This window comes from Grus americana, chromosome 1 (assembly GCF_028858705.1).
Source record: "Grus americana isolate bGruAme1 chromosome 1, bGruAme1.mat, whole genome shotgun sequence".
NCBI classification, from domain to species: Eukaryota; Metazoa; Chordata; class Aves; order Gruiformes; family Gruidae; genus Grus; species Grus americana.
In genome coordinates, this window is record NC_072852.1 from 72,940,138 (window position 1) to 72,957,072 (window position 16,935).

The 16,935-nt window shown below is 36.2% G+C and overlaps 1 protein-coding gene across 2 annotated transcripts in view; it reads left to right on the plus strand.

The window, feature by feature from the left end:
* Window positions 1-16,935, plus strand: part of AEBP2 (AE binding protein 2) — a 51,541-nt gene that overhangs the window by 21,206 nt on the left and 13,400 nt on the right. For both annotated transcript variants that reach the window (XM_054824833.1, XM_054824840.1), the window contains exons 3-4: window positions 2,746-2,853; window positions 11,298-11,484. In XM_054824833.1, coding sequence (XP_054680808.1) covers window positions 2,746-2,853; window positions 11,298-11,484 — 295 coding nt within the window. The remainder of the gene's footprint in view (window positions 1-2,745; window positions 2,854-11,297; window positions 11,485-16,935) is intronic.

A 16,935-nucleotide genomic window follows, 5' to 3' on the forward strand; every position in this document is an offset into this window, starting at 1 on the left:
ATATCTTGATTTTTTTTTTTTTTAGAAATGAAGCCTCACTAGAGGTAAAATATATACAGAATGTATAATAGGGAAGATATAATACTTACTGACTTGAGAGTACAAAATCTTTCCAAAACAGCTCTGTCTGTAGTACTGATGGCAAGTATACTTTCAGTCTAATTGCATCTAGTATTTTTTTTAAACTGAGGTGCATATATAATCATGTATATTTCAGTCTAATCCCTGGTCAAATGGTGCCATTTCCATTGATCTCACAGTTTTAATATTTCAAAACATCTTCTAGTGGAGTAATTTCAGTTCTGTATTTAACTACCTGCCCCTCCCCAAGCACCCAAATTACCTTTGATGCCTGGAATATGTCATGTAAACTACCTTTACATCAAACATAAGCAATCTGCCTACTTTTGATGCTGTGTGTTGCAGCTCTTTAATTTCTTCAAGAGCTAATACCAGATCTTAACGTAGAATAGTCATTATCTTTTGACTTTTTGTCCTGTCACTTCTCCAGCAGTAAAATGCTAGGCCATTACACTTTATCTTGAGTGAATAAGAGACTTAAAATGCTGATTTACATTACTTTAAATAATTTATTATGTAATTGTGTCACTGAGACAGCCATGACTCTGGTTGTATTTAGCTAGTGTTTTTTGGTATGATTGAACTTTCAGCTTCATATTTGGTGACTTTTTTCAGTCCAAGCTCTAAGCAGAATCATCCATCCAGTGAGCTGGCTTTTTAGCCAGCCATGAGATGATTTCTGTAGTTCTGTTCATAGGTTTATAAAAGTCTTATATGAATCCCCTGGATGAAATGAATGAGATGTGTTGGTATCCAGTGGGCTTTTACATAACTGCATCTCTAGGGATCTTTGTTATTCCACCCACGACCCCTTTTCATTTCTTAAAAAGGGACTGGAAGATTTTTCAGGTGATTGTGGGGGGTTTAGGGGCGGGGTTTGTGTTTTGGTTTTTTGTTGTTTGTTTGTTTGTTTGTTTAAGTTGTATTTCTGTTCACTTACATTCCATGTGACATGACTTGTGGATATTTTTATTTAGAAAATGTTAGACTGTGTTTGTCTTTCTGAAAGAGGAGGTTGTTGGAAGCACCAAGTGTCTAATAACTGTTGCATTCAGTTCATGCTTTTTATCCCCCTACTGAAGTTGGTTTATTTTTTGAAAAGTTCTTCAACTTGATGCTATGTAAGGGGACTGATCCTGGCTGTTTTGTTTCAAGGATTTGTCTGCCACCTGCTGGTGAGGTGTTTAAGCGGTGTTAGAAATTATATTGTGGGTTTGGTTGATTTAAGGTACATTTTTACCATACAAGGATGCTTATTTTCAAGCTAATACTGAGATAATGGCTCCAAACCAAACCAGATAGATCCATAAAGAGCCCAGGAAACTTTTTGACAAAGCTCTTCTTCCCAAAAATTTTTTCAGAAATATTTTGGATTCAGCCTTTTGACAACGGTTCCCAAGAAGTCTTGCCTGGACTTCTGGTGGGTTGTTGTAAAACCAAATGCATGTTCTTCGGAGGGATCGTATTTCCACAATCTGTAACTTCATAGTAATACTCCTTTGCTGAGTGCCCTGCAGTTGCTGATGGAAATACTGGGACAGTTATGGAGCTGTTGCAGAGCCAGAAATCTCGGCAATTCCAATTCTGTGGCTTCAGGGGGATCTCAAAACTGAGGAGCAGCAGACACCAAAGGTTTAGGGCGTTGGGCCTAATGCGTCAGTAGGTGTGGATCAGTTGTACATACATGAAGGGTTTTCCAGCCTTGTATTAGTAAGCCGGGTTATCTATATATTATACAGCAAGTACGTAGCACTCCTGTGGCTGCTCTTTTGTTTTGAAAATACAGTCTTTTGAAGACTGAGATTTTAACCTCCAAAAGAGAACAAGAAACTCAAATCCAATTAGTTGCCTGTAATTCTGAAAACCTTTATTATGGACAATGCTATTCCTGGGGACTGCATTTTGTTGCTACAAATTAAGGCTATGTCTCCCTTCACACACAGACCTGTTCAGGAAATTCTAATGAAAGGCAAATTCATTGAGCTTTTTTATTCTCTCGGTTATAGATAGACACAATGAGAGGAGAGAGAAAAGCAGCACAAGTAAGTTCTACACCCCTTAATGCACTATTGTGCATGTGACTGATCTGTACACTGAAATCACAAAACATCCATAGATTTTCTTGAATACTGTGAGAAATCGGAACTGTCTTCATTGGGAATTGAGTATAAAGCCCTAACTAGAGGTATCCAGTATTCTGTAATACAAAACTCTGATATCTGAACAACTGTATTGTAATTACGAGTCTCCTTTTTTCAGGCTCAAATAATAAAATTATTAATTGCCTATGAGAGTAAATTATTTTATTTCTATATCTGCTACCCAGAAAATTTGTCATTTAAAAATGTTCTATCTCAATATCTGGTGGATGCAGATACTGAGTGCAAACACAAACTCTTTACTGTGGATGCTGTGGTTCTTGATTGTGTTTATCTGCAGGAGCATCTATTTTTTGATATTCCAGTGACCTGCTTTTTTGAATACTGGTTGTAATTATTTTTTCCTTGGTGACATATTAGAAGTGTGTTGCAAAACAAACTGTTATTGTTCAAAATTCTTTGAAGTACTTTGTATTAGAAAAAGAGGCTTCTTTGCTAATCTGACAATTTTTTTTTTACCGTTTTCTTTGCTTTGTGTAAACTTACCACATTTTTACTCTATTAGGTGTTTGTTTGCTTGTGGAAAGGTTGCAAAGTATATAATACACCTTCAACAAGTCAAAGTTGGTTGCAGAGGCATATGCTGACACACAGTGGGGACAAACCTTTCAAGGTAAGGTTCATTGTAAGATATATCATCCCTTGTTTTAAGAGCGATCCTATTTATTTTTTCTGATACAATATATTAATTGAAAAATGCCATCACAGGAGGATTTCTTAAAAAGTATCCAGTGAGCTGAGCCTTCATCTTTGCAATAATAGTGTCCAAAGGTCCTGTTCTCTTATGAAAACAGGTGAAAATACTATTATTCCTTCTCTATCCCTGTTTCTTTTAACCTGTAAACGGTAGGGGAGTGTAAAACTAGTGCTGAAGTTCAGGGGTTTTTTGGTGCATTTTCCAGTTGAGCTGCTCACATTGTAACAGTGAGATATTTTGCCTCATGCTTTACACTTCCACATTAAACTTTGGATCATGCCACATGGTGCACATTCTGTGCTTGAATAAGAGCTGGTTTTGTTAACAAAATTCAGTTGAAACACAGTCAGTGACTATTTATGGTTAACCTCTCTGAGAATAATAAGGAAGTCAGGAATGCAGGACCGTTGAGCTGACTGTATTTCCTGCATAGTATTTTCTAACTTTCTCTTTCTTTCTCCCCCTAATCTGTACCTGCAATTCTAGGTATAGTAGTGTTTATCATTCCCATATCCACCAATCCGTTATTAATGAGTTGCTTCATCCTCTTATGGATACAGTTGGGGCAGTTCATAGCTGTCAGTCCTGGATCACTCGATGGTAAGTCCCACCCACACTACTTCAGACTGAAGTTCTCCTTCCATGTAGGATATGAAAATGAATTAGGGGTTTTTTTTAAGCTTAGGTAGCATTTTATGCCTTCTCACCCATCCCCAACCCTCCCCCAAGTTTTAGTCACTGGTTTTCTAATTCCCTCTCCTCTCTTTCTTCTCAGGTAATATCTTCTGCTTTTTAAAATTTATTTTAAGGCAGCTTTATTAGTAAAAAATACTTGTCTTGTTACAGTGATGTCTTCCAGAAGTTACTACTTCTGCATAGCTTATAACAGTAGTTATGACAGAAAACAAAACTAAACTCAAAACCTAGAGAGTAAAAATAATGCATTGCCTGTGAAAAAGTCTTTTAGTAAAGGTTAGACTTTTTTCCATACTGAACTGTGTAGTTTAGTCTGAAAATTTCTGAGAGTGAATAACAGGAAACTTGCTCTTGAGGTTATCATACCCTTTGTTCAAAGGAATAAGGTTAGCATGCTCTTAGAAGCATAGTATAGGGATCATAGATGCCTGAAAGTTTGCAGATATGATTGTTCCAGAAACTGATCTAATCTTAAGTGCTAATCCCTGAATAAAATAAAATAAAAAGAAAAAGGTCATCAAAGGAAACTTGTACCTTAGGTCTTCTTGCTCTGGAATTAAGTATTTTATATACCTTAAAGTAGAATGGCAAGTTTTATTCTTGAAGGAAAGTCTTTCAGTAGGGTAATTTGTATACTTATTTGGTCTAGATGAAAGAAACTCAATTTTAGAGACAATGGGTTTAAAAGAGGGGGGCATAGCTCAGAAATAACAGTAGTACTTTTGATTCTGTCAGTTACATAGCAAAGTCAGTAAACGTTGGTATCTCAGTTTTTTGGCTAGGCTGGTTACAGCTAGAGCCCTAACAATTAGTTCTGACAATAATACTCTTGTGTTAAATAGGTGTTATTTCACCAGCTGATTTTCTCTACTTTCTGGTCCTGCTAAGGGAAAGAACAAAACACAGGCTAGGATTGCAGTAGTTAATCATCGTGGCTCAATGTGTGTCACTTCAGCATTTTTTCCTACCGTTGTCTTTACTTCCCTCTGTTTGTTTTTTATCTCTGTATTTCTCTATCTGTTCCTGGGGGTTTTGAATGGAGGATAATTGTGATCTGAGTAGAATTTTGTAACATCTTTTGTTCCCTTGTCATTTATGCTGAATATAGGCTTCAGGGCTCACATGAGGTAGTCAAGTATGTAAGTGTCTGTGATAGCAACCTATTAATTAACTAGCCCCCTTTCCTTGCTTGCTTCTTTTCTTTTACAAGCTTTTGAAATCTACTGTCTGATATAAAACCACTTCAAGTGTTGGATATTAGTCTTGATCGGTCCAAGAGCAGCCATTACTAATTGTTTTACGGCAGTCATTCAAAAATGGAGCAAATGTTTCTGTTTGCATTTAGCTGTTCTTATAAATCTTAATTACCCTTTAGAAAAAGCTAATTTTTTTCAAGTCAGAGCTGGATTAAGGACTTCTTGTTCTTGTTGATTACTGCAGACAAAAATATCTCCCAAAACCTAAATTACAAATAAAATTTCTGTGTGCTTCATGACAATATACTTGAGTTCTAGCATAAAAGGAAGGAATCTGTCATTTTAAAGAACTTGGTGAAAATACCGAGTCATTTGGTGGTTTATTTAAAAAATAAATATCAGGATTTTTGAGGAAAGCCAACAATGGCATTAATGGAAATAGTATAGCTGTGTGCTGTTGTCTGAAGAACTGCTGTTCAGGATCTTTTTAAGAAAAGCAAGAAAATGTTAACTAGGAAAGTGACAATTAAAAGCATGAAAAATTTACTTATGTAAAGGTAAAAGAACACTATAATTGTATAATGACCAGAGGAGAGTAATAAATATATGGCAGGCTTCTGTATTATATTTGTAGTCAAAATAAGAGACAAAAGTTTTTTCTTAAATTGAAAGGCAGTTGGGGACTGTCTCGGGCATAAAGCTGTCCTTTGCATTAGAATTGCTCTCTCGAAGGATATGTCCCTGTCCTGTCACCCTTTTGCTTGCAAGTGGACTCATTTTATATAGTTGCCCATTTTGGGTTTAATTATCTATTATTGTGATACACATGGTGTTGTCCCACAACTAACAGCTGTATCCAGCTGTAAATGAGCTGCTGTGCCTTCATATTAAGAGGTCTTTGGGGGTTTACCTGCCCTTTCCATGCATTCATATAAACTATGTGACTGTAGTTACTTTGTCACAGAAATGAACCCACTTCTAAATTACAAAGGTGAAATGTTACATATTTTCATAAGTTTCTCCTGTGTTTTCTGTTTGTGTGGTTTAGTGTGTCCCCCTCAGAATTAATATTGCAGTACCTATGTCATGGAAAAGGTAAATGTCCTTGTGAATACCTTTTTTGAGACCTTTGTTATGCTAGCTCCATTTTTATATGGGGCAATTTCCTGGTAGTGTATGTTCAGCTCATAAGGAGGAGACATTCTGTATCTGAGTCATCTGGGGAATTAAGGAGAGAAAAAACCCAACTAACTCTAGATCTTTGGGCAGAACTTAAGACCTCGGTTCCCCTTCACTCATCATATTGCTTTTCTGTTTATTCTCTCCCTTTTTTCCCTGAGCTTTTAATACTGATGGCCTTGGGTTTCATATGTAACATGGGGATGGATTTTTTGCTTGATTTTTTTGAGGCCATCATCACTAAATTTTGCTACTGATAAAGTCTTTCTTAGGGCACCCACCAATCCTTCCACCAAAGAGTCTGTTAAATGAGACATAGTTAGCAATTGCAGCTAGTTAGTTTTCAGTCTGTAGTCAAATAAGATTCCTGCAAAGCAGCATGCTTTTCCAATCCTACTTTTGGTATGCACTATTTCCTAGATTTGTCAATAGGAGCAAACAAACTGGTCTTACAGAACATGTTTCTGGTTGAGAACTTACTGGCCTTCTTTGGGCCACTGTTTGATATTTTTTGAAGTTAACGCTGTTCCTCTTAATACCTGAAGTTCATTGCTCTTGTGCTGCTGGAAGTTTTCTCTTTTGCTTATTGCAGTCTGATTCTAGCCACCCTTTCATCTTTTTTTTTTTTTTGTCATTGTAGACATTCATTTAATATAGCTGTTCTCAGACTGTGTAATTGTTTCTCTGAAGACATTTAGTATGTGCATGTTTGTGTATGATATTTATGTTCAGGGTTGAGAGAGAAAAACCTAAACATTACTCTTTTTTAGTTCTGTTACAACGTAATTTTTGCAGCTTTTTAGAAACTGGTGGTATGTTGTGGAGCATCATCAACATGTAGTGGTGGTCCTGCCAAGGGTTCGGCAACTTAAAAGCTTTCAGAACATGTAGACAGGTGATCTAGAGGAATAATCTGCTGAGTTAGAATTTCTTCATTCAATTTCTCTCAGCTTGCCAAAGACAGTTACAGACATCAGCTTTCTATCTTACTTGTCCTAAACTTGGCTGTTACTAAGTATTTGAACAGCTAATGTGCTGTGACAACCTGCATTTTCCAGCATGGTTTCTGGTAGTCAAAAAAGAATCTGAATACTACTCGCCATGCCTTGTTGCTGTACAAGGCATTGAAAGTTACTTGAAGACCTATCAAATAAACTCTTAAAATGTAGTCTGGGTGACCAAATACAAGTTGTTAGGCATAATGAAAGGACAAATGGTAGAGTGAGCACGAAACAGTAGGAGATTTTATGCAAAATAATTGTATATAGCAATTTTCTGTAAATATAAGACTGTGCGTGGATATGCTACCAACTGCTTTCACATACTGATGCCAGTGGGTATGCTCTTAATGTTTAAGCTCAGTCATGCAAGGTTTGCTCATGTGGCGTAAATGCTTTCAATAACAACAAATGACAATACACAGGTTCATTGGAGGCTTTCATCCTTTGTTTAAAAGGGGGGAAGAAAGTAATAATAAAAATGAAATTTGGTGCTCATTCTGCCACCCGTAACTTCCAGAATTCATTAAGAGGTGACTGCATTTGATATGACTCTCAGTAGAGTAACACTTGTTGAAATCTAGAAAGCACAGCCAAGCAGCTCCAGTCCTCATCTGGAATTCATGTCTGTTACTCTCTTGGCAGAATATCTTCTATCCGTTAGAGCACTGCAGATGCAGGTAGAACACGTAAAGATATTCTGCCTGAACACTTAGATGTTGAGACAACAAGAAGGTTTATTCTGATGTCTAAAATATTACTGTTGGATTTATTGGAAAAATTACACATTGGATATTCTAAAAAGGAGATTACGTTATTCTGAATTTAGAAAAAAACCTTATATTGCTAGATATTTTTATATCCTGCTTTTAAAGTCACTGGTCATTACTGCCCATTAATAATGGTGGGTATGGGTACACTGGAGAAATTAAACTTCTTACGTGTTGACTTATTTTCTCTTGAAGTAACATATCCACCAATCCGGACCCAATCTATCATATTTCAAATTGAATGCAAAATTTTGAGATTTAGGTTTTGGGGGAAAAACGAAGATATTGGTTTAAAGTTGTGCATACTAGTTGAGTTTGATTTATTAGAAGCCCTCTAGATCTGTATAATTATCTGGTGGGAAGCTGATTTGGTGTGACTTACCGTCCAGAGATCCTGAAGTGACAGCCTGAACTGCTCCTTTATCTTTGGAGAGAAGAGACTTTACCCATTAGTAACGGATTGCTGGATATATTATTTTAGAGAAAAAAAAAAGAAAAAACAGGTAAGATTTTTCTCCTCTTCTACTATTTCCTGTCTACTACAAAGGCATTCTCTGTCATCTTTGATCTATCAGCTGTTGATTATTTGATGACATGATCAGGTAGTCTCAAGCTACACAATACCTGAATGTAATGATTTCTGCACATATTTCATACTGTGGCTGCAGACTATAAATAGGCTTTCTGGAAAAAGATAATTTCTAGTGGCAAGTTGCATATATTGAAGATTTAAGGATGCTAGTTTGGGACTTTTGAAAGTAAAACTTGGGTAGAGCAAGAAAAGTAAGTGGTAGCTTTTGTAGATAATCTGTGACTTCCATCTAGTTGTGTATAAAGAAAACAAGTTAAGACATTTGAGTCAAACTGCAGTTTGTCATAAAACAATGTTTCCCATCTGGCAAGAAATACAATTAAGTCTTATAGACTTGTGTTTTAAAGAGTTTTAGAAATGCGCCTGATAAAAAGTTTGTGTGTTATTTTCAGAAGGTATTGCCTTTTGATATTATACTTTAATAAACTTGGAACATGGTAATGCATGCACTGTACCAAGATTTTAGGTTATTTCTGACCTCTAGCAGGCATTGGCAAGACTGAAATTTTAATTTCTCAGTGTGATTGAACTTCAGGGTATGGGGACGGGCAGGTTGCACTTTTTTTTTTTTTTTTTTTTTCCTGTCAGTGTTTGTAGGATCGGAAGGAGCTAGAAGCTGAAGTCAGGAGCACCTTAATGAAAGTTTAACCTAAGTTTAGATTTAGTTGCTTAGTTTAGTTTCATGAAACTGCTTTTATGGGCAAGACAGCTATTTCAAGGACTTAAAAAGTATAGGATAAAACATGTTTGGACTAATGCATGTATGTATTTTATCAGTATCTGTTGATCGTGAGTTTGATCATCTTTAATACGACTAAGTGGGTCAGGTTCAAGGTCAGCTTGGATGGGGCTTTGAGCAACCTAATTTAGTAGATGATGTCCCTACCCATGGTAGGGGAGTTGGAACTGGATGATTTTAAAAAGTCCCTTCCAACCCAAACCATTCTATGATTCTGTAACTAAATTTTAATCTTCAGTATTAATTTCAAGTAATAAATATTGCATTGAGATTACTGTAGTGTAAATGAGATTAGGAGCTTAAGTGTTTTGAATGTCATAGATGTGTTGGGATTTCTTACATTGTAAATCACTACAAGTATATTGCTGTTGATTGAACATGGGAAATTATAGAGCAAGGTAAAAAAGTGTAGATAGATTTTTTTTTTTTTTTTTTTTGGTAAAAATCTTCACAATTCTTAAGATACTTATTAGTGGGGGAGACAGGGAGGAACAAATACAATGTGAAGGATCCTAAATATGTTTGTAGTTAGTGCTGTACATAGAAAACTTTCCCTAACTTCCCAAGTCTTTTTCCCTTAAAAAAAAAAAAAAGGCAAATGAAAATGTGAAAAAGTCCTCCTATTTTTTGTCTTTTACTATCTTGAAATAGATATACATACTTTCAGTGCTATAGCAAGTATTAAGTCCTTGGGGATAACACAGTTTGGTGTTTTATTTTTTTCTTCATGGACACTATATTGTTTTATGATGATCATGGAAAACAATTTGCTAGGTCTGAGGCACAGAACCAGACGTTTTAATTCTGCAGCCACAGTTGGAAAACAACATAGTTGGGTTTTAGGAACAAAACATGCTGAGTGGTGTTCTACTGCTGTTTTCTTGTCTTTTGATGAAATGTGCAGGCTTGGGGCAGATTACTGTTAAGAGCTTGCAAATTCTTCCTTACTCTTCAGAGAAAACTTGACACAATGTACATAGTTGCAGCATTGCTTGTTCCCAAACTCCTATTGGAACTGCCTCATCAGTTTGCTGTGATGGGAAGTGCTAGAGAAGAGTGGTACAGATTGAAAGAGCTGAGAAAGAGGGAAGGAGAGGGAGGAACAGAACAGATGTGGAAGGAGGAGAACTTTCCAGTGGTTTAGAGTGGTTTCTTGCTACTGGCTGATCAACTTATTTGCCCTACTACTGTTCTCTGGGTCAGAAGAAAAATTGATCATGTGGATACACAATTCATTGCAGCAAATGATGGGATGCATATCTTAAAATTACTTTTCTGTTACCCTTGTAAGCTCAGAGCAGAAGAGAAAAGGTTTGTGCCTCCCTCCCCAACATTGTAATTTAAATACTTATTTTGAAAATGAAATAATTGTAAATATAAACCAAATACTTATAAAAATACCAATAATTATTGTAGCCAGTACTAGCTTAGTTGCACATATCTTGCAGTTTCTGTGTTTCTGTTTAGTTATTGTTGGATATTTTCTTTTCTGTTTGAGAAAGAGAGGCCATTTCCTTTAAATAAGAACTTTCTTAAATACTTCTGAAGTAATAGTAGCATCCCAAAATAAATATATAAATAATTGTTAATACAGCTTTCAAGTTACTGAAGGTAAAGTTTTAGACAGAACTGTAAGATTTTTGTAAGGTTTATTGACTTTGCATAGCATTTACAAAAAATATTAAGCTGTTTCAAATTTAATATGGGTAAGGATGTATTTTTTTTTTTTTTACTTCTGCCTTGTCACAAGAAAGGGGAATGTTAGAACATCACTGTTATCAAATGCAGAAGACTGGAGAGCTGTTGAGAAATACAGAATAACAGTGCAGTATTTTGAAAGACGGGGATGTTGGTCTGTGAGGGGGAAAGTTATTCAGAAGCATTTATTTTCTGTGGGAAGGGTTTGTCAGTGGATTGTTTGAAATTGGTTTTATGTTGTACAATATTTAATTATAATATTGGAAAAGTTATTATACCCTGAAATAATTATTGAGAGCTATAAAGTTCAGATAGAAATTTATTTCAGATTATGTTTCTGTTTTTAGGAATTACATGGTCGTTAAGAGTTTGTCTTCCTTTTAGTGTGTTGGAGGTTAAGCCAGAAAAGTCGAACTGAAAGATGTATTAAACTCCTGTGAATGAGTGCCATATAGCACGCTGATACAGTTGTTCTGTTTTTTGTCTCGTTAGTGTGTAGTTGGTGGGTGCAATGCCAGCTTTGCATCTCAGGGAGGACTTGCCCGTCATGTGCCCACACACTTCAGCCAGCAGAACTCTTCAAAAGTTGCCAGCCAGCCAAAGGCCAAAGAGGAATCTCCATCTAAAGCTGGAATGAATAAAAGAAGAAAGTTAAAGAACAAGAGACGACGATCATTACGTAAGTATTTTCAGAAGTAGAAGTTGTTGAAAATTTTGTCTTAGGAAGTTCCTCTTCAATGGGGTTGTTTCTCTGCAGATGTGGGTCTGGTAGGGTTGGTGATCTTTAACGTTATAGTGTTGGCATCCCTTGTGATGGGAGGAAAACAATTCCACATTCAGTTTGTGTTCCTTTATAGGTCAAAACATCTATGCATTCAGTAGAAAAGATCAATTTTCTGTGAGCAACAGTTTGAGTTTACAATTTAAAGATGCTTTTCATTGTAGAGTTACTTTTTGTTTGCTAACTGTATTACTGTTGGAAAATGTTCTGTTTAGTGATGATGAGATCTGAAGTTCAGTACTGCAGACAGAGATTACAGATTCATATAAATTAGAGATCAACGCACATTATATAAGCTCTTCCTTGAGCACAGTGTTTCATTAGCTTAATGACAGTTCTATGAGCATAACCAAGATCTAATTTTGGGCAGATTTGACTTGCTATGTTTTTTTAATCTTTCTCCACACAGTTGATGTTTGTTAATTTTAAATGAACCAATGTGCTGAGAAGTGTGATTTATCATTTAAAGTGAAAATTGTTTCCTCTAGCAAGTAATAATCATTTACCCAGTACCTTTTCTAGTTCATTTTGATCCAGTTGTTTGATTCATGAGTTGTCCTAGCATCAGAGTAATAACCATGTCAAATTTATTTAGAGATTCTAATGTACAGAAATGGTTAGGAAAGACTAGGCAATTGTTAAAAAAAATTAACTTTGGATGCGGCTCTTCAGTACTGAACTGATTATTTACTAATTTTAAACTGTTACTGTGACAGTTGCATTTTAGAGTAGAGACGTGTAAAAACCCATTTAGATTTTTTTTTTTCTGCTGGTATGTCAACAGCTGAAGAAAAAACTTCCATTAATTTTTACCTGTGGTGTAAAGCCAACCTCATGGTATTGGAAAGGAGCGCAAGATACCTTTTTTATGAGCCACTGGACCTGTTATACTGTTCACAGAATGGATCTCTCTTCATAAGCAGGCAATTATTTCAGTCCTGTTTCCTGGCTGGCAGTAGGATTTTAGTGATGGTATGCTGGAGAACTTTTGTTACTTCACTGGGTCAGCAATTACAGTCTTACTTTTCCAGAACTCTTCTGTGGCAGAACACTTTGCTGTATTGATCTTTCTGTTCCTGTGAAGAAATGCAGTTGCCAGTTATTCAAATAGTACTGCAACAATGAATGCACATACTGGTGGTCTTAGGTGATTACTCTGTATCACATGATTGTGATTATTCTTATCTTAATATCTCACCTGTGTGGTAAGCAACTGAAATTTATTGAAGCAGTGGTCATGTTTCTGCCTTGAATGCAAAGAAGCCTGTCCTGAAAAGTTACAGTATTGCCTAGAATTCTGAAAAGCTTATTTCCTGTGCTCTTTTTCCACACTGTGTGACAACTATGCAGTTCAGTGCTAGAAGAGCTACTGTTAACTTCAGTTACGGTGATTTATTTTTTCTTTTGCCATCTTTTTTTGTTTGGAAATGCTTGGGTATTCTTAAAATATATGTGAGCAAATTATATCATTAAACACATCCTAAAAGTGTAAACTTCAAGGACTCTTCTAATTTTGACACTGATTCAACATCTGAAGAAAGTAGAAAGCTATTTCTGTTCTTTTCAGAATTTGACTTTCAAAGAGCTTGCCTTTTCATTCTAGCAATCTTTGTAAATGAGAGAGTTCCAGAAGGGAAGGCTGATCAATGAAGGGTTACTTGGCAGTATCCTTTTAGTTCATCTTAAATGTAACGAGAGAGAGAGACTTGAAATAGGTTCCTAATCTTGATCTGTTGACTGTGTTGCTCAAAATATAGATGTCTAAGACTGTTCACTTCAAAATTTTCACTTTAGAGATTCATGAGTTGCATCTTAGCTTGCTTCTCCATATTGATTCTGTTAGGTGGCTGATTTAATGCATTTTAATTCAATTTCCCCCTCTAGTGTATGCAGAAGTAGTTTTTCAGGCTGGCATTTTATTAGGAATTGATGAACATTATTGATTTACAAGTTTCAAATCAGAGCATGATAGTTAAAACTTCAAATTATCTGCAAAGATGTTCTAGTTGTAATAAACATTTACTGCAGAATTCTTGAACAAATCTATGGCAAAAATGTAAGTAGTAAATATTATGGGAATGTTAAAGACCAGACGGTAGTACTTGAATGGTCTGCTGTCTTGATCAAGTGTTGCACAGGAAGAAAAATGACAGCTGCTTGAGCAGTTTTTTATCTTCTTGGCACTTGAGACAAAGGCAATGCTGGCTGTAGAGTTTTACCTTAAGGCAAAAATAATCTCCGAGTTGGGAACTGACTACTGTAATGTATTTCTCCAGAGGGTATGTGACCCAGAAATGTATCCAAAACTGATGATGTTTTCTGAAAACGCTAAATATTGGTAGCTTTTCATTAAAACTTTGCAGATTATTGTTGATTAGGTAAACGTGACAAAGGACTGATAGATTTTTGTTTGTCTGTTTCTTAGCTTAGTTTTAGTTAAGAATGAAGTGTGCAAGTTTGTATATTTTTTTGTTTTTACAAGAAGAATGGGAAAGGGCAAGGACCTTTATCTAAGAAGCCAAAGTAACAAAATAACAGTATTAAGTATTTTTAGTCTGGAGTATATAAAGCTAGGAACATAGATTTATATTTAGATATTTTAAAAGTGTCTAAAAGGGAGGGGTATTGAACTTATGTACCAGGTTCTCTGCAAGTTGGGTTATAGGAAGTTATGACAAATGGATGTAAAGCAAGATTCTGTTTGATAGTGTACAATCTGTTTAAATCACAAATAATTGCTTGACAAAAACCTACAGTTTTGTGTCACAAAAACAATTTTTCTCCTGAAAAATTGTTGTCAATGTGTTCTTTCTACCTCCTCATGGTTTGATTAGACGTCGGCTTTTTTTTTTTGCAAGGTGCAAGTAGCACCTTACTATTCTGAAGCCACCCCAAAGAATTTTGCAGAACCTAAGATTATATTTACAATTTTATATATTTTATTTGCTTTTCCAATGGCAAAGATGACACTATAGTTATTAACAAGCATGATAATTGAGTTCACTGGAGAAATGTAAGCAAGGACGTTTACTGTTCATGGAATTAACAGTAAGACTATGTTAGTTACATAAGACTTAGAATTTCATTTAGTAGGCTACTGGTATGAAGACTTTGATTTAAGTAATTGATGATGTGCACTTGGAACTTGTATTAAGCAGGAAGGGAGATTACCTTACTCTGAAAATAATTTTGAGGGAATAGATTTAAGATACTTAGAGGATACAGCATTAACACTCAATAAGGAATAAATAAAGCTATTGATATGCCTTTCACAAATTGTGCCCTTTCTTCTGCATCTGTTGAATGTTATCCAGTGGTAAATCCTGAAGAAATTTGCTGTACGAAACCAAAACCAAAAATTTGGGATTATCTTTTCCTTTCCACCTTCCCTTCCTTCCTCCCTCATATTTATTTACCAAATATTTGTATGCTTGCATCACTGACCACCTGCAGCATGAGCTGTGGTTCTATGTTACCACTTAGAGCGAGAAAACATTTCAGTGAGATTGATTGCCTAATTGGCAGTATCCAACTGAGATAGAGTAAGGACAGAACATAATGTACAGATGAATGCTTAAAAGCAATTAGTCCCAGGAGTGTAGCAAATACTAGCTTCAAGTGGAAGTTGTAGTTTGTTTTGAAGTAATGGATAGATAATCTCGGTGAAAAGGAATATAGAAGTTCTTTTAAATGAAGACAACAGAACTTTGAATCACTGTTTTTTGCAGATTACAGGATGATATATAGTTGATCATGTACTATCAGCTCCTATTAGTTTTAATTTTAGTGTGTTATATAGAGAATTACTGCTCTCAAAGCTTAAAAAATCTGAATACTTTCATTCATACTTTACTGGCTTGTGCAATTTTACTACTGTACTATATGGTATATTTTCAAAAATTTGTGTGAAGTATTTCTAACAGTATGCAAATATGTGTCTAGTAGCAGTTATTTTTCGGTTAAAGAGCTTTTAGTGTAGAATTGATAGACCTTTATACTCCAAATCAGAATTCAATAATTTTTTACTGTTCAAGAAACACTTAAATATTTAAGTCTTTTTCTAAAAGGAAAAGGGCTTTGTTACTGCCTGCTGGGTTTAGACTACTTGTAAACTATCAGATGGATGTTAACTGCACTTTATTCATTATAAATTGAAGTGTAGTATGTGATGCATTTGGTCCTTCTTGGCTAGAAAATAATCTGTTTACTAATAATTGAAGAACATGTACCTAGAAAGAAACACGTCTAGCAGTGTAGTTTTTTCATGTGACTATTCAGCATTATTACTCCTTGGAGATCAAAAATTTCTTGAAGAGCATTTTCTGTATGTTCACAATAATTCATACTTAATTCTTTTGCTTTGTGTTCCACTGCAGTACCAAGCAGTTTTATAGAATCATAGAATGGTTTGGGTTGGAAGGGATCTTAACTATCACCTTAGTTCTAAACCCCCTCTGCCATGGGCAGGGATACCCCCTCTCAAAGCCCCATCCAGCCTGGCCTTGAACACTTCCACAAATGCAACTTCTCTGGGGAACCTGTTCCAGTGTCTCACCACCCTCACAGTGAAGAATTTCGTCTTTATATCTGATCTAAATTGACCCTCCTTCAGCTTAAGAGCATTACCCCTTGTCCTGTCACTACACTCCCTCATAAACAGTCCCTCTCCTGCTTTCTTGTAGGCCACCTTTAGGTACTGGAAGGCTGCTATATACGGAGCCTTCTCTTCTCCAGCCTGAACAATCCCAACTCTTTCAGCCTGTCTTCATCATTCCAACTCTTCCAACCCTCTGATCATCTTTATGGCCCTGCTCTGGACTCACTCCAACAGCTCCATGTCTCTCCTGTACTGGGGCCCCCAGAGCTGGATGCAGTACTCCAGGTGGGGTCTCACAAGAGCAGAGTAGAAGGGGAGAATCACCTCCCTTGACCTGCTGGTCACACCTCTTTTGATACAGCCCAGGACATGGTTGGCTTTCTGGGCTGCAAGTGCATGTTGCCGTGTCATGTTGATCTTCTCGTCCACCAGCAGCCTCAAGTCCTCCTCCTCAGGGCTGCTTTCAATCCATTCTCTGCCCAGTCTGTATTTGTGCTTGGGATTGCCCCGACCCATGTGCAGGACCTTCATTGCACTTGGCCTTGTTGAACTTCGAGATTCACACGGGCCCACCTCTCAAGCCCGTCAAGGTCCCTCTGGACGGCATCCCCTCCAGTTTTGTTTTCACTGCCATTGTTGATCTCTTTGCAGCATCCCAGTATTCACTGGAAATAGCTGGAGTTTTTATCGATTATAAATTAGATCAGAGCAGATTGTTTTCAATAAAGTTAAGAAATAAGGTATAGTTATAA